The sequence below is a fragment of the Ciconia boyciana genome, chromosome 2 (assembly GCF_034638445.1).
Source record: "Ciconia boyciana chromosome 2, ASM3463844v1, whole genome shotgun sequence".
NCBI lineage: Eukaryota > Metazoa > Chordata > Aves > Ciconiiformes > Ciconiidae > Ciconia > Ciconia boyciana.
In genome coordinates, this window is record NC_132935.1 from 145,468,693 (window position 1) to 145,491,818 (window position 23,126).

Here is a 23,126-nt window from a genome sequence, read left to right on the forward strand (position 1 = left end):
CTGAAATGAAGGGAGGGCAGGGAGAGGCAGAAATTATGGCTGCTTGGATTTAGTTGCCTATGAAGAACCTACATACTCACTTTTTCAGGGAAAATCTACCTTGCTGCAAATGCAGACTCCATGACCACTAGGAGTAATTTATTTTTTCAGTAAATGTTAAATTTGGATTGCTGAGCATCAACCACCTTTCTGGCCTTATACACACACAGTTGTAATTGAAAGAAAGAAAATATGCTGATACTAATTATGGTTCCCTGCTAACATTCCCCCCACCCCCCCCCCACCCCCCAACTATTCATACAAGTTTTTTCAGCTCTATTATGATACACATCAGTATCACAGTTCTGAAGAACTAACTATTTAGGTAATGCAAATGTTTGTATGTCCTTTCCAACTTCATTACACACTCTTCTGCAGAAAAAGCTGTAGTATTTTTGCTCAATACAGTCTTCCTTAGAAATTAAAATATGGAAGATCTGAGGTGAAGCTTCATTTCAGATGTTTCCAGATTCTATCTTCTTTCATCTAGAAAGAAGACTTCCACTGAAGTGGGTGATAGTGGATCAAAACATTATGATGATTATTCTCTCAAAACATGTTCCCATGTTTTGTATAGATTTTCCACTGCATTTCAACTTGTTGTGTCTGCATGGTTGCCTCCAAAATATCTAACTGTAAATAATTATTTGGCTGGTGACAGGTCAGCTAAGTCCCAGGAAGAAAAACTACTGATATTTGATATTCTCGCTTCAAACAAAATTGCTGTTTTAAGGAAGAAATAATTTCTTAAGTAATTTCTTTCTACCTCCAATTCCTTGTAGTAAAATGAGGCTAATAATATTTCTGTACATACCAAATGAGTTTTGACAATCAAGATGTGGAGATGAAGACCATGCAGATAGAATAAAATCTCTCTTATTTTAGTAATGGGGGAAACTGCTGACCCACTGGTAGACTTTCATTAAAACTAGGCATTGACTCAGCTGTCACTGTTTAAGGCTATTCCATGCAGCAGCAGTTACAAGAGAACTTAAGCCCAATTACATGCTTTAGTTCATTTTTTTATTTTCACTTTAAGCTATAAGTGTGATCTTCAGCTCAAAGATGCTGTGCTGCATTTTGCTCATTCATTAAAATCCACTGAAAATGTAGAAAGTTTTAGAGTGGCAGCTATGGACAGATTTATTTATTTTAGAAAGTATGACTGAAAAACCTTTATCTGAAAGTCACTGCTACAGCAGAATGGTCCACATTTAGAGTTATGCAAATATATTCTGGCAGACAGCAATAGATGTCTATAGTATTTAATTCACAATGTTCTGAGATAGAAAAGCGAGGTAGATGATCTTTCATTCCACAGTTAAAAGGACAATGTTTATTGCTGTACTCCACATCAAATGTAAGAATCTGAGTGAAGCGCCTGAGTACTAAAGAACAGCAGCCAACTTTCTTTGAGTAGGGTGGTATGCAGAATTTGAGTAAAACCTTTTGCTTGTTGAACCTCTGTGCTCAAGAAAAGTCCCCGAGTAGCAAGGAAGATTCTGTCCTGTTCCGTAATTTTCCCACACTACTTGTCCATAGTGACAGTATCCTAGGAAGATTGCTTTTTTCTAGGTTTCTAGGCCCAATTACTCAGCTAATGACAGAAGTGACTACTATTCTGCTTAATAATTGCCTAATGTTCTATTTAAACATAAGGGTTTAGGCTCCTGTACATCATAAGCAGCTTGAAAAACTTAAAGCTGTATTTGTTTTTTTCAAACTTAATCTGCACTGCTTTTGGCTCCACAGTCCATTTTCCTCTTTCCATTCTGAAGATTTCTTTCTCATGTAATCAAAGTCACCATCAAGCTAGAATTTACATCCTCAGTACCAAGCACCATCTAGACAACTACCCACACTACTTTTACAACTTGCTGACTAAACATTGGCAATGAATTCAAGTTTCTTCCTGTAGTTTTTGGCATGTAGTTTCAACTGATAAAATAATGGATTGCTGACACAATTCATATTTCCACTGTAGCTGACATCTCTGCTCCACCTGAAATGCTCACCAACCTCCCACTTTAGAAAGGGTGAGGTCAGACATGCAAAGCACATATTCAAGGACTCTTGGAACTTTAACACACCTTCAGCTCCTACTTCTTTTCATCAAAAAAATTTCTAGGAAATTCTTTGCCAAGCCTATGTTGCTTCCCTTTCCTGCTTTTTAGTTCCTAAGATATTAATCACAAGCTGAGCTTTCCACAGCATAAGTGGAGTTCAGTGAAGAAAGAGGAACCAAGGTGTATTGGAGGCACCAGATGTTGATGCCTAGTTACTTTAAACCCAGCAAACAGCACTCAACATCCTAAAAGAAAGAGCTTTAGAAATGGATTTCTACCTGGAAATGGTCACTGTAGACACAAAACATTAGAAGGTGTAGTAACATTCTGGACAGGTATGCTTGGCTTGTGTAACAGAGCAGTTATGCCTATTTGCATCAGACTGCTATCTACCTGACAAGGTACTGACTTCAATGCTGTAATTCAGAAAAACTGTGGATAAAATTTCAAAATTGAAATAAAAAAAACTCTACTAGGAAAGACTGGGAAGAGGGTAAGGCAGAAAACAAACATTCAAAGGAGGATAAGGATTTTTCTGTTACCATGGAGTAGGGAAGAAAGAGCATTTATCAGACACAAGGAATTCAGGGAAGTTCTAGTATAGCATTTGCATCAGAATCTGCAAAAAATATTCCATGTGCAACATAGACTAATTAATTTAAAGGATTGTTTAGTTGAAGTTTAAAGGTAAAGAAATACTGCTACACATAAACTTCCAATGTATCGTGGAGGTTTGTTTGTTTTTATAATAAAAATCTCTTAGTTTGTGTGTCTTGTTTTTAAAGATTAGGCTGAAGTTTTCGTTACGGAAATTCAACAGCTCAGGAAATTATGGCTTTAATTTTGTCATACGTTCTAGTAGTTACTTTCAAGATTTATACATTAAATATTCATTCATTTGTAAGACATTAAGCACAGAAAAGTTCATTCCTAATAAGCATTAATAAATATACTAGTAAGTACCATTTAAAGTTTCAATAAGTATTTTTAATCAGAAACAAGTGTGCTATAGAAATAAAAAAAAATTAAGGAAAACAACTTACAATCTTCAACTAAAGAAATAAGAATTGTCTCAGAAAATTTGGTCCAAGATTTTAAAATGATAACTCATCTCAAAAGCATTTTGTATGTTTCACAGATTACAGTACATATCTGATAGAATAAATATAAGGAATTATCATAACAGTCCTGATATCTATTTTTAATCTAGAACAAAAAACTATGATTATAGATTAAAAATTGTGAAACTACTGTCACAGAGATTAAACTACTAACAGGCACCTACACATAACTATTTCCTTTTTAGATCTCTCTTGCACTATAGAAATTTAAGACAGTACTTATCCCAATTATTGTGTTCTAAAGTTTACCCTTCCCCTAGCCCAATATATTAAGCTAGAACCGAAAGACTTCACTAAAATTTATGAGATATCATTAAACCATTTGAACAACTCTGCCTTCAAGGGAAGGCTTAATTAAAAGGTTTGGTGACTACATTTTTACATTAAAGCCACATGACTCTCACATTGTAGCGAGATCTGAACTTTGAATTTATGTGGTGTTTATCTGCCAGAGGTTACCAAAAATCACATCTAACATACCTTGGCAAAAAAGACTGTGAGGTGTGTTTCACTGCCAAGTATCCAAATAGGAAATTTTGGAGATTTTAAATAGGAGCCAACCTAAAAAGGTACAACAAAATCAGAAACACAAAGCAAACCCAGAAAACTCAACTAGTTAGCGATCAAGTTAATGACAATTCAGTTAGTGAAGTCCCAACTGCTCTGAAAAGTAATATAAAATGTTCAATAAAATGACAAAACAGTGTAAAATACTTAGATTCTAATTTTGATCACTGATTCCTGTTTAACTTGGAAAACAACATAGCTTATGATAATTAACTGAAATAAGACATCAGTGAGAAAGTGGTATCAACAATATCCCTTATTTCAAACTTGGAGACATGCTCCACACACTGCACACGAGTAAGTACTCCTACACTTAACAATACTATCACTGGATGCTAAATAGAAGGTAGAAGTCCACTTGACTTATTAGCTGGTTTTGGATTAATCAATTCAGAATTGACATTTGTTTAATAAAAGAAGGGACAATTAGTTACAGTCAATATACCAACGTTCCACAAACTACATAATCCTCTTTAACCCTAAGTTAAGTTAAAGAAATTCAATAGAGATTGAAAAGGAAGCAAAGGACAACCAAAAAGCCTTTTGAAATTAAGAGTATTAATGCTGTTGCAAAAGTAGTATTTGTAAAGCACAAAATTTCTCAAATAAAAACCTTGAATCAAGAAATTCTGCGTCACAACAGGAAGAAACAATATGGACTAGGTTGCACTTCAGTTACTTTCAGATGTTCACAGATAAATACATAAAGTAACTTTTAGGTCTTGAATATATTATATTCAGAATATATTTACTTAATAGTAGTTTTACCATTTTTATTTATGGCTATTTATTTTAAATGGAAGACAGTGATAGCATAAAAAGAGAATAAAACTGCAACATTCACAATAGCAAGCCACTTTGGGACTTCATAGTTTTATAACTATCTACATAACGTGCATTAAGCATTATGTTAGTAAAAACAGCTTCTAACTAGCTATATTAAATTGGTGTAATAAAGTTCTAATTTAAATAGCATCAAACAACATTTACTCAATAAGATGCATTTAACAATTCTATTATATATGTTTTAATATAGTATTATTCTCAGTTTCAATCTGAAGTTGAACATACTTCAAAAGTTCTTTAATACCTCCAATTGTACACAGTGAAGCTTTTAGTAATACCGTCAAAGAAGCCCACAACACCTTAATGAAAGAAAAAATTTAAATTATGCAGAAAACAGCTTACCTTACAATATCTCAGAGATTCCATCAATGTCAAAAAGCCTACTGTTGCCTGTTTATGTATACCAAGAAGTTCTGTTCAAAACAAACCACAAAATTTATTCAAGAAAAATCTGCAAAGCCTCTTTTAAGCCATTTTTCTTACTTTCAAAATCAGTCAAGTAACAACAATTTTTAAAGTCATGCAGTTTGTTGCAACAATGGCAAATCATCAAGGTATAGTAAAAAAACTACAAAGTTTTAATAATTTCTCTCCCTATAAAATAATAAGAGCCAAATGGATGGTTTTAAAAGTTCAGTGTTGATAGCCTCTTTTCAAAAGTTGTTGGATTTATTAGGAGATGAAGTACTTGTAACTTACACCAAAATTATTTGCAGAAAAATTTAAAGAAAAACAGCTATCTTGAAGGGGAAGAAAACATATATATGCATATACGTAGTTTTCTTTCCTTCCTTTTTTTTTTTTTAAGAGTTGCCTGGCTATATTTATCTTAATCATTTCACATGCTGAATAACAAAATATAATTTTGCAAATAATAGTTTTGTTAGTAGGAAATAAAGCATTCACTCAATTTGATTTTCTGTACTGAGTTCCACTTAATGTATCATACAGCTGTCAGGAACAGCTGAAATATTTATGTACTACTGATTGGAAGAGCACTTACAGAGCCTTATTTGAGGCTCTCTAATAGAGAATGAGAAAGTACTTCAAAATTCAAGCTTAGAAACTAGTTATAATCATAAGGATTTGAAGAAGCTCCAGGCTTACATACACATCATCTCAACAGTGCAAGTACTGTCTACTTGAAACAGCTCTGCTAGGTCCCCAAACATTGTCTAAACAAAGAGCAGCACATGATCCTGCAAATACACATGGGAACATACACCATGATCAATTTAACAAGAACTGTGTTTCCTTTTTTCAGAGAACATGGACTTTCATATTTGAAAGTTCCTTCTAAAACATTAATTATCAACTATATTTTTTAACATGTATCATTCATGTACAACAGCATAAAACTATGATGTCTTTATCCATGGGCTAAAGCCTCAGGACCATTAGCAAGTGAAAGAAACTGTTCTAAATTTAAAAGATTTCTGGACTTCCAGAAATCAACTATGCATTTCATTGCAACTCGCAACGCTAGGCATGGTATGCCATGCTTCCTTCACCAACTTCAAGTTTACCTCACTGAATTTTGCAACAGTGCAGAACAGTTATTATAGTAATGGTTTAACTTTTTCCTCTACTGTTAAGCAAAAAAAAACCCAACTCCAAAAAAAAAAAAACCCAACTCCCTAAAAACTTACAAACACTAGCTTGTTCACTACCTTTGTGGCCTGGAAGTACAACTCCCTCCTTAGAGTTGTCAGCTATACATATTAAAAGGCTCTCTTTGCAGTGCAGAATTCTTTGATCTGAAACCGTGCTTTCAAGGATTATCTTCAGACTTGCTTGGAATTAAAACATTCAGGTGTGCATAGATAATACTTTGCAGAACCCCATTACCTCACTGACTTATAGCTGTGTTGCTATAAATTGTCATATGCTGAGACAATTCATCCTTTCTTTGAGCCAAGGGCAAGAGAGCTAGTCCAATTAAAAAACTAATGAATGATCCTTCAACTAGGGAATAGCTGTTGTTCAGAAATAGCACATCTGTATGTGCAATGAACGGAAACAAATGGCAGAAGAAAGCAACAGTACGTTAAAGAAATAATTTTAACACATCACATATATTTCTTAAAAATCTTTAACACAAATCAATGAAAAGTTCAGTCTGCTAAACAAAGGCTTCAGATTTAGGAGCTGATGCTTGGGACAGAACAGCAAAGTCACGTATAAATAATATTTACTATTCAGAAAATGATTCAGAAAAAAAATCAGATTATTAACTATTCTGTTCCCCTAACAGATAACTAGATGAGAATTCTGACTGATAACTAGAGAGAGCTGGGATCGTGGCTATGACATTAGCTGCAGAGAGTGAATATCCTGAACAGCTAGTAGTCAAGCTACATAGATCGTGTATGTGAAATCTATTAGGCTAACTTTAGCCTGTAGTCACTGGTCTACCCATGCCTCCTTCAGAATTAGTCAACAGAGAAGGCAGACACAAAAGCAAAAATCACTCTCAGATGACTTACGAGGAAACAAAGGGAGACTAGCTGCCCTAAATCAAAGTTCATCTTGTGAATATCCTCACCCCACAGAAAGAAAAAACACCCATGGAAGAGATCTGATAACACCAAAGATCATCTAACAAAATGAATATGTATGCCTCTTGTCAGAAGTTAGTTTCTCCTTTTTTTAAAGTACTTTTGCAAAGTACTCAGATTTCTAAAAAGGGAGAAAACCTGAGCCTTTAAAAAAAAGTCAGGCCCAAACTAATGATGGTTTTAAAACGTAATGGCATTGCTACCAACCGTATCAGAATACCGCCACCTAGTGACAACATCAAACACCACACATTCTTGGCACTAAGGAAAAGCTGTTACAGCATTATTTGTATTCATATTAAATAGCTACACTTCACATAAGAACGACAGTCTTTAAAAAAGGAGGGGAAAAAAAATCTACCTTCCCATATCTTCCTACTGTGGATAACTGTGGCAAGAGAAGATATTAGAATAAGAAGAAAGGTTTAAAGGGGAATATGTAGATATTCAAAGAAGAGGGATTGTTTCACTAGTATTTGTACCAGTGGTGGCCAAGAACAATTCCAGTTAATAACTTCTGTCCTATTTGGAAAATATGCAATTCTGCAAGAGTCAGAGCTCTGAGTATAATCTGTAAACTACCTGGTAATACCTTAAGTTTGTAATTCAGTATGTTCTTTGTCACTGATAAAATTACTGACAGTAACTTTAAAATGGCTTTAAAATAATTTTTAAGACTTACTTATTAATTAAAAATTGCTTATCTAAACAGTTGAACTAGAGGTAAAGTGGCTTTACATAACTTCTGAATAAAAATGTAAGGTGAGTGCCATTCTGAAAATTCAATTTAGTAAATGTGTTTACTTATGATAATAGCATCACCTATCTAGCATTTTTCCTGTTCCGGCACTGCGGCCGAAACTTCTCACTGTTGCTTCACTGCTGCCCCTGCAAATACGCCACGAACCACTTCATATCCACTGCTTTCTGCAGTTCTTTAACACCACCTTTCCCCCATGCCCAGGGATACCTTTCCTGCCCCCCAGTTTCAGAAGTTCACCTACTGATTACACCTAATCACAGAAGTACCTGAAATCTCTTTCCATTATGTTTCCACATGGAAAAAATCAAGCAGCACTGGCAATCGGCTCTGTACAATACTAATGTCAAACCTTCCAACTTGTAGTTGCTTGACCAGAGGAATTTAAGGCAAGTGACCAGTAACCAAACCAGAAAAACATACATAAAGCCAACTTCAGAAAATAGTCAGCAAACACATTCAGTTCTTGTTATTTTGACACCTGCAACCCTTCTACATGACAAACTCATAGCACTGGCAGAAAGGAAGCTGAAGGCTACAGCCAAAGAGAGTCAAAATACAGGAGAAATGATTGAAAGAGAAAAGAAAAGATGATAAAAAGAATTGCTAGATAAAGGAAATCTGACAATGTATCCAAAATTCAGTCTTGCCTAAGAAGCTGTGAAGAGTACAAGCTGTTCTTTGTCCTTTTTGATAGGCTACACAAATGGCTTTGGAATAGATACTGATTATAGACTTAAGACAGTGAATAAGCTGGTTTTGACTCTAATTATTCCAAAGATTTGAAAAAAATAGAGGGCTCCCAACAGTGGTTAAGTCCAATTACTCAACTGGTGAAAAACTAACAGGACACATAATACCAGATTCTTAAGATGTACTAAAGATTATTTTTTGCTCCTCCTCTCCCCCCAAAAAGAGTCAGATGTTTCTATGGGAGTTCTGGTTCTGAGGCTTTAAGGCAGAATTGATTGAGAACCTAAACGTGGAATATTACTGTGTGAAAAGAGCTCAGTATTCTCAGAAAAGAAAAAAATTCCAACTTGGATAACTAATGAATAAGGTCTACCAGAAAGATAATCTGAAAGACAAAGGAGGGAATGAACTGCAAGATTTCAAAACCAAGATATATTAAATTGCAGAACAGCAAATTATCCCAACGTAAAGGAAAGTTGCAAGAACAATTCAGATTGGTTGATCATAATTCAGATTCATAAATCATAATCTAAAAATCAAAAAGAGAAAATTAAAAATACTGAAGAGAACACATGGATAAAACCATGAAGGCTAATTACAACAAATTTCAGTTAGAAAGGGGGGATAAATGACAACAATGTTCTATACATGCAGCATGAATCAGTGTAGGAATTGACTGATAACACAAAAGAAAATGATACAAAGAAAATACAAGTATTCAAAGCCATCTTTGCTTTAATTCACAAAAATGTAAATGATGTCATATACTCAAGAAGATTAACAATGAGATAATGGTGTCAGCCGTAAAAAAACAACAAAATTGGCTAAGAAACCTGTAAATAAGACAGACATGTTTAAACTTGCAGATCCTAATGAAATTCACTATATAACACTTAAGTAGCTAGGCAAAATAAGTCTCTGAATCATTAATGATTACCTTACGTATCAAAGATAAAGGAGGTGTCAGGTGACTAGAAAAGGGAAAACAGGGTACTTACCCTAACAAAAACAACAAAAAAAGCTAGAGGAAAAACCCAAGAGAAAGGATTATTTTAACCTCCAAAGGGTCTTGAAACAAATTAGTAATCAATTTGCATGCACTAGGAAGGACCAAAAAAAAAAATAATAAAAAAGCAGCCAGTATAGGCTCATCAGTAATAGACTGCAATAATCCAATCTAAATGTCCTGGTAAGAAGTCTATCAAATACGGATGAGAAGAGTTAGATACAATATCCAAATAACATTCTGATAAGTCTGATACTGAAGTACAGCCTGTATAGAATCATAATCAAGTGGAAGTCTAAAAAGTCTCAAACGAGATTATACTACTTGTTCATTGTCAAACCAGAGCATTTCAATTCAGGTCTTGTATGGATTTGTCTTGAACCTCAGTTCCAGTCAGTATTTTCAGTGATGACTTAGATGATAGAAACTCCTTGTAAAAAACACGCTGATGAACCTGAGATGGACTTTGTAGCAATGGCAGACACTTGCAGAATGCAAAATGTTCTGGCTTTCAGATCATCTTCTCTGTTTGTAAGATGAAATGCAAAAAACACAGAAGCCCCCTAATCATCTTGGTGGCCCTCCACTGGACTCGCTCCACTATGTTTTGGGCTGGGGAGCCCAAAACTGGACACACCATTCCAGAGGTGGTCCCGCAAGTGCCATATAGAGGGAAAGAACCACCACTTCCCTCCACCTGCTCACTATCCTCCTCCTAATGTAGCCCAAGATGCAGCTGGCCTTCTTTGCCAGAAGGGCACACTGATGACTCACATGCAACTCCACAAGGACCTCAGGCCCTTTTCTACAAAGCTGCTTCCTAGCCAGCCAGTGCTGCCCTGTGCTGTTGCACGGGCTTATTCCATCCCAGATGCAGGACTTCGCATTTGCCTTTGGTGAATTTCATGAGGTTCCTGACTGCCCATTTCTCTAGCCTGATGTGGCTGCTCTGAATAGTGGCCCTGTCTCCAATGCACTGACCAACCTTCCCAACTTGCAGAGACTGTGCTCCCTTCCATCATCCAGGTCATCAGGTACCTTATAATTTCAACCTGTAGCTGACAATCCTGTATTCACTGATATTAACATCAGAGATTTTGTGCAAGTAGGTTCTATTTCCATTTGAGGTCTGCTTAAATCAAAGGACAGTAAACAAGGAAACTACCAAAACAGAAATAGAGCATATTCCAAATCTGTAGGTCAGCATCTCATAGTACATAAAAATTATGAACAAGCATAAACTAGAATCAACTTACTCATTCCTGAACATTCTCTGTCTCCATCCCACACATTAGAAACAGCATGCCCCGTCAACAGGAGGTTAATCAAACTTTGGCTATATAACAGAAAGAAATAGCCTATTAAAAAGGACATACAATTTATTTCTGAAAAAGTGGTTACCGCTAACAAATGAAAAAACTGTTGTATTACCTGGACAGCTAAGCAGACATTTGCTAACTATATTCCTTTAATTAGCATGTATTTGTAATTCAGCAATGCTAATATGATCTCCACTCTTTCAATCAACAACTTGATATAAAAACGTAGCCCTGAGTTTGAGAATTATTCCTCTGAAAATGCAGCAATAACAGAAACATTTCCTCAGAACCGACGCACGAAATGGAGTAAGCAGTGAAAAAGGCACGCTATGTTAAGTGTTGCTTTTAGCTATTATAAAGTTATAAATGAATCTGTCATAATGTCAATAACTTCTGAAAGAATGACCAGTTACAGAAACATAAAAAATTAGCCCACTAATCTATTTTAAGCGGTAGCAACCATATTTTGCAGCTTACCTTCCATGACCGTAAACAGGATCTATCAATGGCTCAGTTGCATCTTCAATTTCATTTTTTATGTTTTCAATACCCTGCAGAAAAATTACAAACATTTTTGCTCTCTTAAGGAATTAATTGCAACATCTACAACAACAGAATGCAACAGTAAAGCATTAGGAGGCTGATGTTCTTATATGAATTGATACCTAAACACACTTCTTTCTCTTGATAAGAGATGTTAGGGATACACAAGGAAGGACATTTCCAAAAATCTGTAATTCTTCCAGATCAGAAGGAGAAAGAAAGAAAGAAAGAAAAAAAAAAAAAAAGACTGAGCTTTTCAAGTTTTTATGCTGGAAAGGTACTGCAACATGAATGAAGATACCATTCCATTAATTTATCTAGATTTGACTTAGTTTATCAGTTTAGTCTTCACTTTTTACACAAAAAGGGTTACATGATCAAACTTTCTCTTAACAAAGAAACAAAACAAACACACACACAAAAAAAAAATCAAACAACCCACAAACCTTTGTCAGTATTACAGAATACAGAAAGAGCAATACTCCAAATCTGTTTGTCCACACTGAATATTGATCCCAAACTGCATCCTTCAGTTCAGGGAAGCTTTTGAATGCTCGTTTGCTAAAGACAAAAAAAACCAACAGAAAAGGAGCATGTATTTAGATGAAGCATTAGGATAGTGTCACAAAGCACAAACAAGAACTACTAATACCTAACACTAAAATGTCCCAGTAAAAGCAGAGTAAATCTGGTCTTATATACAGAATGACACAGCAGCTGTTCTGGAGTTACTATAACTGCCATAGAGTCATTAGTATTTACCCATCAGAAGAAGATAAATAATTCTGGAGCAATGTGCAAAAAATGAACATAGTTTTTATATGCAAACACTAACCATAAAGTTACATACAATTGTGAAACAGCTGAGTGGCTTGAACCAGTAATTCTACAAAACACTGTTACTGAAATTGCAAATAGACCATATGTCACCAAAATTACGTTTACATTACATAGTGTTCTGAAAGACATTCAGTCCATAAACAGTGGAGAAAAAAACCTTCCACTTAACCAGGTAAGATTATCTTTCAGGCTTTCGAAGTAATTATTACATTTCCTATGAGAATTTTATTTTGTAAGACTCTCGCTTTGGAAGAAGAAAAATATTCAAAACCATGAGTGGTACATTAACACTTGAGAAACTATCTGGTTGTATAATAGGGTTGCTGCCTGGATGATAAGGTAACACCAGGTGATCATATGTTTAAAACTGAAAAAAGTAAAATAAAAACAGAGGAAAGGAAGAGATCCATCAAGATTCCAGTGAAGTAAAACACTTTATATTTTTTGGGATATTTAGAGCTAAATACTGCTTTTCAGAACACAAACATTAGTTTTTATTGAGTAATTCAAACTAGATCACACTCCCTGCTTATCTTCCACAAACTTAGGTATATTACTTTCTTTTTTATTACTTGCACACTTTTAGTAAGTCTTGTTTAAAAAAGAAACAAACATCTGCAAAAATATATCCATAGATGGGTTTACTCTGGCTAACACTTCAGATTTTTAAACTACCTTTCATTATCAATAGAGCATATAAGGCATACAAAGGTATGCAAGGCAAAGTCAGTTCTGAAATCCATCACTCAGCTTGCTCTAAAGGCATATGCCAGAGCATTCATTTCCAGTGAGGAAGACTGAGAAAAACTGAAGTGAGTACCACAAGTCCAAAGACTGAGGGCGTGAGTGGGAGGGAGGGTGAGGGCAGGAAATTAGTTTTTTGATCAGATAAGGTTACAAAAATTTAATATTCTCCTCTTTCTTCTTTCCTCATATGACAATGGTTTTAAAGAACAAACTATAATTACTACTGATACAATAAGCAGTCAGTAGTTATTTCAGTTCTAATTAGTAACATTTTCCATCTCAAGTGCTTTTTTGAAATTCTGTTGCTCTTTTTTTCCTCTTTGGGGATTTATTTCCACAACGATTACAACTGTTCACTGTGAAAATAAAAGGCTGTTACCTTTAAGGATAAACTCACTAGAACTGTAAGCTCTGTATTTACACCCCAAAAAGATAACAGTGTTTAAGGTATGAAACAAAAATCAGTCTTGTATATGAAACATTTTTATAAAAGTTTCTTACATTGTCTCAAATCGGGAAAAATACCAGATGCCAATTTTTTTCAGTATATATGTCACAAGTATTTCAGATAGAATCACCTGTGAAGACTCTGTATAAAAAATTGAGGATTAACATCTTTAACTTAAACGTGAATCTTAATTAGCTGTGTTCATATACTTGAAATGCACAAGTTATTCAGCCCATTTCGCACATTACATTGCTCCAGTTTTATTTTAAAGCCTAATGCTTATGCTCAAAATAATATTCAATTTTAAACAGTAAAATGCAAAGAAAAACCACCAAAACCCCCAAACCAAAACTTGAAATCCAAGTTTAACCTGATGTGTAACACACAAAAAGTTCCTCCACATACCCCTTCCGGGGCTGTGAACATTAGTGTAACTTCAAAATATTTTATTTTAAATGTTCCAACATATTACTTACTGAATTAATGCATGAAATCGCTCAAAGCCAAGCTCTTCGACAGCCAAGGCAGCTATACACAAGAGACACTTTTCAGCACTACACATGGCAAAAAAATGACACAAGATACACACAGCAAGCTAGTATACTTTCAAGCTTTAATTATATTTTTAATTTTTAATCCTCCCTTGACATTTAAATTTTTTAACTGATTAGTATAAACTAATTTACCGCAACATTAAGATTCCACCATACAAATTAGTGAGAACATTTCTATTTGGACTAATCGATTTATTAAAAGCACAAAGCTACTAGAGTGCGTAGACTTGAAAATATTTGTCAAATACTAAGCTGTTGATTTTGTACAAAACGTGGCTGTCACAAAGTCATCAAGCATATGCATACTATAGATATAATTTTGCAGGTCAACAAGAAGTATTACTTCCTAGAAAAGCAAGCATGATTACTTGGATCATTTCATCAGTGTAGGTAAGCTGTATTTTTTCTTCAAATATAAATTTCTGTTACTGAAATTTTGGGGGTTTTTCCCCCTTTTAATGCTTATTTATTACAAAAAAATGAGTAGAATTACTCTACACAGTGTTACACATCCTGTTTTTAAATAAATTCTCATTGTTCTCTTTTAATAATGGATAAAGAGCCTTTCAAATAAGTGTTGTGCCCAAGACAGAAAAAAAATACAGCATTAGTGTCTTCCCAAGTTCAACATAGGCTTTATACCTTTGTTCCCCTCACAACATTTCCAAACCAAGGAGATGAAATGAACTTTTAGAATCAAATTTTCTTTTATCAACAGGAAGTTATACTTGCCAGTTGTGTAATAATCAAATTCTATAGGCATTCAAATACTAAGACTGTAGCAGTCTTTAGTGCCCTCTATGTCCATAAGGACTTTATCTTCCTGCTAGTAGAATAATATACAAAACAGATAGATCTGCTTTCTGATAAAGGCTACTTAATGACGAGCATTTACATAATGTCTGATCATCTAGCTACTGCATTTGACTGCATACAATTCATTAAAGACCTGAAGCCATTAGGGCTAATACTACTGATCAATTCTTCCCACAAGAATTCCAGAAAGGGCTTTTTATGCCCTTTCTGATTGTATTTTGAAAGATGCACTTGATTTGCCTACATGCAAATACAACTGATTCTCCAGCAATAGAATACTTTCATTTTCTACTTCAGAAATAAGGCAGCAGTAGTCTTAAGAGTATTAGTTTTTGTCTTTTGAAAAACCACAAGGGATTGCTAAAATTATGTTACCAAGAGCAAAACTAGACTTAAGAAAATGTATTTTTAAGACATTTAAAAAAAATATGAAACAATGAATCTAAATTGCAGAAAATGCCACAGGAACTAACCCCGCTCCAAGAACATATGTTTTGTAAGCAGAAAGTTAGAGGGACTAAATCATATAAAGCAATCTTTGAACCTGGGAACTTGCACTACTACAGCCAATGCATGGCCAACAAGAAGTCACTGGTATACACCACAAAAGCAGATGAAAAATGCTATTGCATTCAGTAAGTGTGCTCGAATCCACCTTTTGTTCACACAGCAGGATGATAGGCAGTTTCATTCTGTTACTACAGAACAGAGTGAAATGGTAAGAGAACTACTATTTGAAACAAATGGAAAGAAGTAGAAATCCTAAAGAGAAGTGTAGCTATACATAACCCAAACAAGGCTAAATAAAGACAGTGCTTAGCAGAGGAAAAGAACAAACAGCAATAGAACATGAGCTGTATGAGAAATACAATTGTATAGAAACTCTTTTACAATGATACTCTATCATGCTGTGTCTAATCATATTTCATGGTTTTATTATAAATAGATTCCAATATTCAATTCCCAAACAGCAGTAGCCTGCCATGTGGAGCTGTATCTGTAATAATCCCCCACACACATAACTCATCTCTTAAGTCCTACCAACTATGACAATGCCTGTTTCTATTTTTATTGATTACAGCAACCAAGCAAGAAATAAATTTATTCCTTTGCACTAGCAGTAAGAGAAACAAAATACCTTCTTCTCTTTGTCCCAGGCCTAACCAGGCAAGAAGCTGGTCTATAGTTAAATAATAGGACAGAAAAGAAAAAAAAAACAACCTAACAAATATTTCTTAAATCAGGAAGTGTATTGCATTATACATATAAGGTAAAATACTGTTTGAACTGTAGAGTACATACAAGAGGTACATTCAGTGTCTAGCAGGGAACGCAGAATATGAACAATAGAAGAGATTAACGTTGCTCATGACAAAAGCAGACTGTTCATGGCAAATGCATCCTGCTCTTCCTAAGCACATTCCATGGAACTAAGGACAAGTCAGGCAGAACTTGTAGACTTGTACAGAAATATGAAAAATGTAGATATGTAACTTAATGGATTAGTTCATTAAGTGTCAGTGTTGAGAGTAATTATTAATCGAGTGTGTGTTTAAAAAGACTTCCTGCTGAACATTTTCTACAGTTAAAAGTTCTTTAGAATAAGGCAATATATTAATAAACAGGACAGTAAAAGCCTATTGATAACTAGGCTCTGCTTCACTTTTTCTTCAAAGGAAACTTCATAATATGAGCAAGAGCTTCAGAGACAACTGGAAAATCCACACAAATTAGGAATTTCAAAGTTACAACTGCCTTATTATTATCTTGTAAAGGAAGATTTTTTTTTAACAGAAAAGTTGTAGATACAACTGTCTTTATAATACTTTTTCTTAATAAAAAAACCTGCTCACTTTGGAACTCTTATGTGGTGACCTTCTGTTTTTCCAATTAAGTAACATTTTAATTATTATTGTTTGAGCCTTCTGAAGCACATGGAGCATTTGATAGAAGCAGATGAAGATGACTTGTAACATAAAGAGCTCCAGCACTACTAATTGATATAGCTAGCTGTGCATGTATAAATCTACTTGTACAATTCTTACTTTGTAGTTATGCCACAAACTGCCAAATAACATATTCCTTCCATCAAAAGATGGCACCTTTATAAGCATGTTCTCATGTGAAGAGTTTTTCATACTTCTTAAGAGACACATTGGGAACAAAAAATAAAAGAAAAAGAAGCTTATCTTTTAACATGTCAGATATCGCCTATTAAAAGATTAATAAATACATGTCTCAATGATCATGTGTGCACAGATAAACTTTCCATGTCACTGGCTCCTCAGCAGTTATATACGACTGGGTGCCATATCTCAGTGCAACAGATGACGTTCACCACATACTTGATGTCAGTAACTAATGAAGGAATCAAGACATTTGCAAAAAGCAGGTAACCGAAAAATTCTAACCTACAAAAGAATTCTGTTAATCTACCAGAAGGTGATTTGATCAAGCTGTTTTGGTACTGCATAGAATCAAAGGGAAAAAGGCTACCTCTCCATAACACGGGATCCAGAATATTTTAGAACAGATAAAGCTTTGTACAAAAGCTCTAAAATAAAGCAACAAGTGACAAGTTAAAATATTCCTCCAGTGTTAGGAAGCATGTAGATTTTTCCAAATTAAAGACACATCAGGTCCCAATAAATGACAAAATAAAATTGAAAAGATTATGGAAATTGCTCAAATTCAAGAGAAACATGTATGGTAGAACTCCACTGATAGATAGCACATTACTTTGACGAAAAGGATCAATGCCTCTAATTACAACAGACAAAAATCCGTCTATTGCTAATAGAATCACAAAGGCAAAAACCCCATCTGTGTAATAATAAAAAGCAGCAGCCCCTCAAAAACAACGTAATACTTTACTAAGTGATGGGTAATTTAGTATAGAAATACATCTTACAAGGTTGTTCCTCTTGATGACTAGATTCTGCAGGACTTTCAGAAATACTAGCAGTTTCTTCAGTTGTTTTTCCTCTTATCCATGTTGCCAGAGAGTACGACTCAGAATTGTCAGAGCAAGCCATTTCCAAAATATCACATAATGTATGACAGAGAAGGTTCTTCTGCTCCTCTTCTGAAAGATCAGAAACCTAGATGAGTTCAATTGCTGCTAATCAGTATCTTATATAAGCTAATAGTATCTTTTTTATACATTAATGTTATCTAAATAATTGAGTTTTACTTTTTTCTTATTAATTATTAATGTTAATTGCTGTTTGACTATACTGGACCAAAGAATTATAAAGCTGTCTTTAGAAAAATGTGTTTTAATATGATTTCTAATTCATTCCCTTTCCTAATAACAGATTTCAATCAAATATTTATAAAACACAGAAGTACTATGGACAGGCATAGACCTCACGAATGGGACTTTAGAGACATAGTATACATACTGTATGCCTCATAAAATGGCATGGGAGCATACTTAAACAAAAATAAAGTGTAAACTATTTTAAATTCTTTGTACTAGGACATGCTTTACAAATAATTAAAACAGAAAAAATAAAGAGAACAAAACAGGTCTCAGTACCTGGACAGTCTCTCCAAGTAGACTTTTCGCTGGTAAAAAGCCTCTTCAAAAGGAATGCCTTTGTTATCAAACCATAAAATAATATTAAAATACAAGACAACACCAACTTTTACATTATGTCACAAGCTCTATACCAAAGCAATTTTGCATATTATTAGAAGAGTTTCAAGCTGCTCATTGTTCAGTAAGAGACCCTGAGCCTGCACTGTTTACTGATTTTTCCCATTCAAACTAACTACAAAGATGGCCTCATACCTACATTCAACATTATTAAGTTTGAACCTCAAACACGCTTCAAATACAGAGTGCATATTTACATAAACATCTCCAGACTCACAGGACTGCAGTAATGGAGGCACAAATATTTTGCAATATAACTGATGAGTAGTACAAGACAACTCTAGTCACTCAGACAAACCCCTTTAGTAGTTAAAAAGACCACCTCTTTTAACCATTGCAAGTCATAATTCGCAGATGAGATTAAAGAAAACCTGTGCATCTCCATACCCCTGCTTTGTTTTCCATCAACACTAATGTTGCAATTAAAAAAAAATAAGATATGTTCTAAGTTACAGAGAAGGAACAATGAAAGAACAAACTTTAGGAAGCAGACTCTTGGTCTTTCTAACTACACTATTAGATGCTGTTTCAGGTATTTGCAGCACCTTAAAAATAGCTGCTTCAACTTTCACTTCTTCCCTGATAGACTCACCCTGTTCTCCCATCACAGATCTTCCGCACACCTTTTTTAGTAATTCACAGCAGCAGTAGGCACTGCAAGAGCTGTTTGATCCCTTCCTCCTTCCCTAGCTGGAACTCAGCTCACTTTTAAACATGCTTTAAATACTTAATTTAAAGGAAGTTGAACTACACATAAATCTGGAAAAACACTGTCTAGAAGAACATTTGATATGGTAAAGACTTGGCACTGCCTTTAAGGAACTGGCTGGTCCTATTCTTTACTCTCTCCACTCCCCCCAAATAAAAGACTTGTAATTCTAACATCAGAGACCAGACACTCTACATCTGGTTTTAAGACCACAGAACTAGGCAGAGCCATGCTACAGAGTGCAATTCATAATAAAATATTTTTTTATTGATTGTTTACAACCTAAACAAGTGGTGCTCCTTCCTGTGGTACAAGTCTTTTGGTGGGACCAGCGTTTAGAGTGTCTTGAAGTAACCATAACAGAGGTTTTATGACTATCACATTACATACACCAGAGACTCAAACAATTCCACGACGAGTCAAGAGCAGGTTACCAGAAAAAGTAATCTGGCCCATGACTCAATGTCTGCCTGTCTCTACAGGGTGCTCCTAAGAGAATGAAGAGCAATCGCAGATTAGACAAACTGCTCTAGCAGAACGGGTCCAACCTACAGGTCATAGGCAGTCAGAATTGCCCCAGAAACAGCATTCCCAAGAGTATGCACATAGCCTACAAGATACAATGGAGTAAGAAAACAAAAAATCACAATCACAGTTGGTTGAGTGTATCTGAAGCACAAGTGAAATTCTAAGCACATGTCCAGAATAAAATATATTCACCTGACATACATCATTTATTCTGCTAACTAGAACTTTGAAAGTATAACTTTTCTCCTTTTCTTACACAGCAAACCTTATTAGGTTTGAAAATCGATTACTTCAAATATTTCCAATACAGTTTGCTAAAGCAGCCATTGTGACACAGATATTACCCTTCTTAAAGACAGGGAATTTGAGAGATGAGAAAGGATTAGGATTACATTTATATCTGATCTTTTACGTCTCCTCTTTTATCCTGCATTCCCCACTTCAAAGTTACCTCTGCTTGGATCAATGTGCTGTCCTTCCTCAAACAAATCCCACTTCTGCAAAATTATAGTTCAGAATCAGCCCATCTCTGCCTTTTTACTGAGTTTTTTGTCTCCTCCACACTATAATTATGAAATCAAAATACAACTGATCTTCAATTTTTGTAATATTTATTTTAGTTCCACATATACACAGAAAAGAACAAACTTTGGGCTTACTAATTTTAAACCATTCCTATAATAAGTGCATCTTACCTGTACAGGTGCAATCACTGCACAAGGGCCACCCTCAAATTGTTCTAATGCAGTTGATTCAGATTCACTAAAGACAAAACCTGTCAAATGAAAAAAGACTATATTTAGTGATGTTATGTGTAAACAAGCACATTTTTATGTATATTCCTTCCTGAACAGAAATGACACCTGATTTATTCACCTTTAAAGATTAGGTAAATTTTCAAGATTTTTACCGCTGATAATGCAACAGAATGTGGTTAAAGTATCTGAAGAAAAGAAGTAATGAATACAGGTGACAGCAGAAGTCAGAAGTGAACTATTTATCTCAGCAATGAAATCATGACCACAAAGGGCCAACAGCTAGGGTTTCAAACAAAAGGATTTTTAACAGTAAAACTGTCACTAGAGCACATGTGGCTGGATACTTAAACCATAGTTTTTATTTTATTATGGTTTATTTCTTATAAATCAATTAAAATTTGTTTGTAAGTGATAATATTTTGTCTCGTGTAAAAAAATAAAATCATCTTTGGACCCTCACTGAACATGCGTAATACATTTCTATTTCCTATGAAGGGCACAGTATGCCTCCAGCTGATCTCATTTTTGGCCTATCAGTGCTTCCTATTAAGACTGAAATATGCTGAGTAACTCAAATATCCACTTGTAACCACTGAAGCAAGGCTCTTAATGGTGTTCTTTCACAGAAGATACACTATATTTACTGAGATGCAAGATCACCTATTTTCCCCCTCCATCTTTAATGTATTTGTATTTCAGAATTATCTTACAGTCACGTAATAGAGCAAACACTGGAGCAATTACTGCAAAATTTTTTGTTACTACCTTGCCCTTAAACTTGTATTCGAGATACGGTGATTCATAGCTTGCATTACTCATAGGTAAATGCATACACATGGACAATTACCTTGATGAAGCTGACACACAGCAACTTAATCACAGTGAGTGATATTTTGCATTATTCTTTTAAGTGCTGATAAGATTGTGCTGAAGTTACTCTAGTTTGGTGTAATCTAGAAACCATGCAACTGTAGTCAGCAACCAACCAGCAAGCACAAGCAAGTGGGGACTGAGAGAAAGGGGAGACACATGCATATTTACACAGCAGTGTCAATCTCAGCGGAAAGAATATTCAATGCTTCTTTCCCATAATTTCTCCTTTTCCCAATTCTGTCGTTACATGCTGCCATATCAAAAGCATCCCTAACCCCTGGATGTGGGAAACGTGGGAAATTTGAACTGGGGAAATGCATCCCCCCCAGTGCAGACTTCCACACTACTGCATGACAGGGACATCATCCCACGCAGCACAGAAGAGGAGTACTGCATGTTTTGTAGGCCATATTTCATCACAGAAATGATAGTTTTTCAACAACAATGTGAATTTTTTTTAAGATGGATCAATGTAGCCATAGTTCTTAAAAAAATGGGGTTTCCCCTGTATCTGACAGAAGGCTCCAGGTTTTTTTTTTAACTGAATGTGCAAATGTACATTACAAAGATCTATTTTGTATCCAAAACCCAGATGCATGTCAGGCCTACATACTTAGATCTGGCATCACCTAATGTAGCGACAAAGCTCCATTAATCCATACTTCAACCAAAGTTTGCACTAGTGTTATTTTACTCCCCTGTTAACATGCCCTAATAAGAAATATCACCAGTCCTTTAGACCTTCTGAATTAGTTTGTGCAGGCTTATCATATTAGAAGGTAAGTCTTCCTCTACTTTTAAGCATTACTGCATGCCATCGAAGCACACTGCAACAATAGGTTTTTTTAGTTGTTTTAATGATTTAGCCACTGCAGAAAAACAACATACTTGGATGTGGTACCATTAAACCACACTTAAGAAATCTTGAATTTTTTTCACGTTCTTCAGGCTTCTTATAGAAAGCATGAACTGTCTCAGCTTAACCCTGCCCTATTTTTCAAAGTTGCGTCCTAAAAATAAAGAAAATTGAGTGTGATCCACCAGAGTGAATACAAATTTGAGACAGACAATGCAAAATCAATATTACACAGAATTTGACAGAATACAACCACAGGAAAAACCCCATATATAATACTTAAAGGAACACTTAATTTATTTTTACCTAAATGCTGCTTAATGCTTAATAACATCAAGGTTCTAAAAGCTGTTAAGCAAAAAAATGGGCTTCAGGGATTTTGGTCTTGCTATCTTTCTTAAAACTTCTACAAAATCTGAAGTCAGCTCAAGTAAAATTTCAGAAACCAGCAGTCTGAAGTCCAGCTCGGTTCAAGTCTACCTCAGCCTGCAATCGCACCTACTTACCGTTTTTGCCCTCCACAATAATCACATCTTTGGCAATCTCTATAAACACCCATGAACCCCCACATGCTTCCTTATGATTCATAGGAATGGCCTGGCCACCCTTTAAGCTCCCAACTAAGACTAGCATCTCTGATTCAGACTAATTTCTACTTACTCTCACTCTTAACCAGTCATATCTATCATACAGCTCTTTTCACTCAAGACAAAATTTCAAGAGCAAAATAGATGTAATTCAGCCAAAATAATCCTTTATTAATCTGCCTGCTTTTTATCCATGAGTATAATTATCATCATTTACCTATAAGAAACATA

The 23,126-nt window shown here is 34.9% G+C and overlaps 1 protein-coding gene across 14 annotated transcripts in view; it reads right to left on the reverse strand.

Moving 5' to 3' along the window:
• Window positions 1–23,126, reverse strand: part of MINDY3 (MINDY lysine 48 deubiquitinase 3) — a 61,836-nt gene that overhangs the window by 32,493 nt on the left and 6,217 nt on the right. For 9 of the 14 annotated variants that reach the window (XM_072854366.1, XM_072854373.1, XM_072854377.1 and 6 more), the window contains 9 exons: window positions 20,517–20,596; window positions 18,465–18,522; window positions 17,835–18,008; window positions 14,030–14,081; window positions 11,965–12,079; window positions 11,453–11,526; window positions 10,913–10,992; window positions 4,982–5,052; window positions 3,707–3,787 (listed from right to left, as the gene is read on the reverse strand). In XM_072854366.1, the coding sequence (XP_072710467.1) occupies window positions 3,707–3,787; window positions 4,982–5,052; window positions 10,913–10,992; window positions 11,453–11,526; window positions 11,965–12,079; window positions 14,030–14,081; window positions 17,835–18,008; window positions 18,465–18,522; window positions 20,517–20,596 (785 nt within the window). Of the gene's footprint in view, window positions 1–3,706; window positions 3,788–4,981; window positions 5,053–10,912; window positions 10,993–11,452; window positions 11,527–11,964; window positions 12,080–14,029; window positions 14,082–17,834; window positions 18,025–18,464; window positions 18,523–20,516; window positions 20,597–22,340; window positions 22,463–23,126 lie in introns of all 14 variants that reach the window. The other 5 variants (XM_072854370.1, XM_072854371.1, XM_072854368.1 and 2 more) reach the window with 2 other exon arrangements.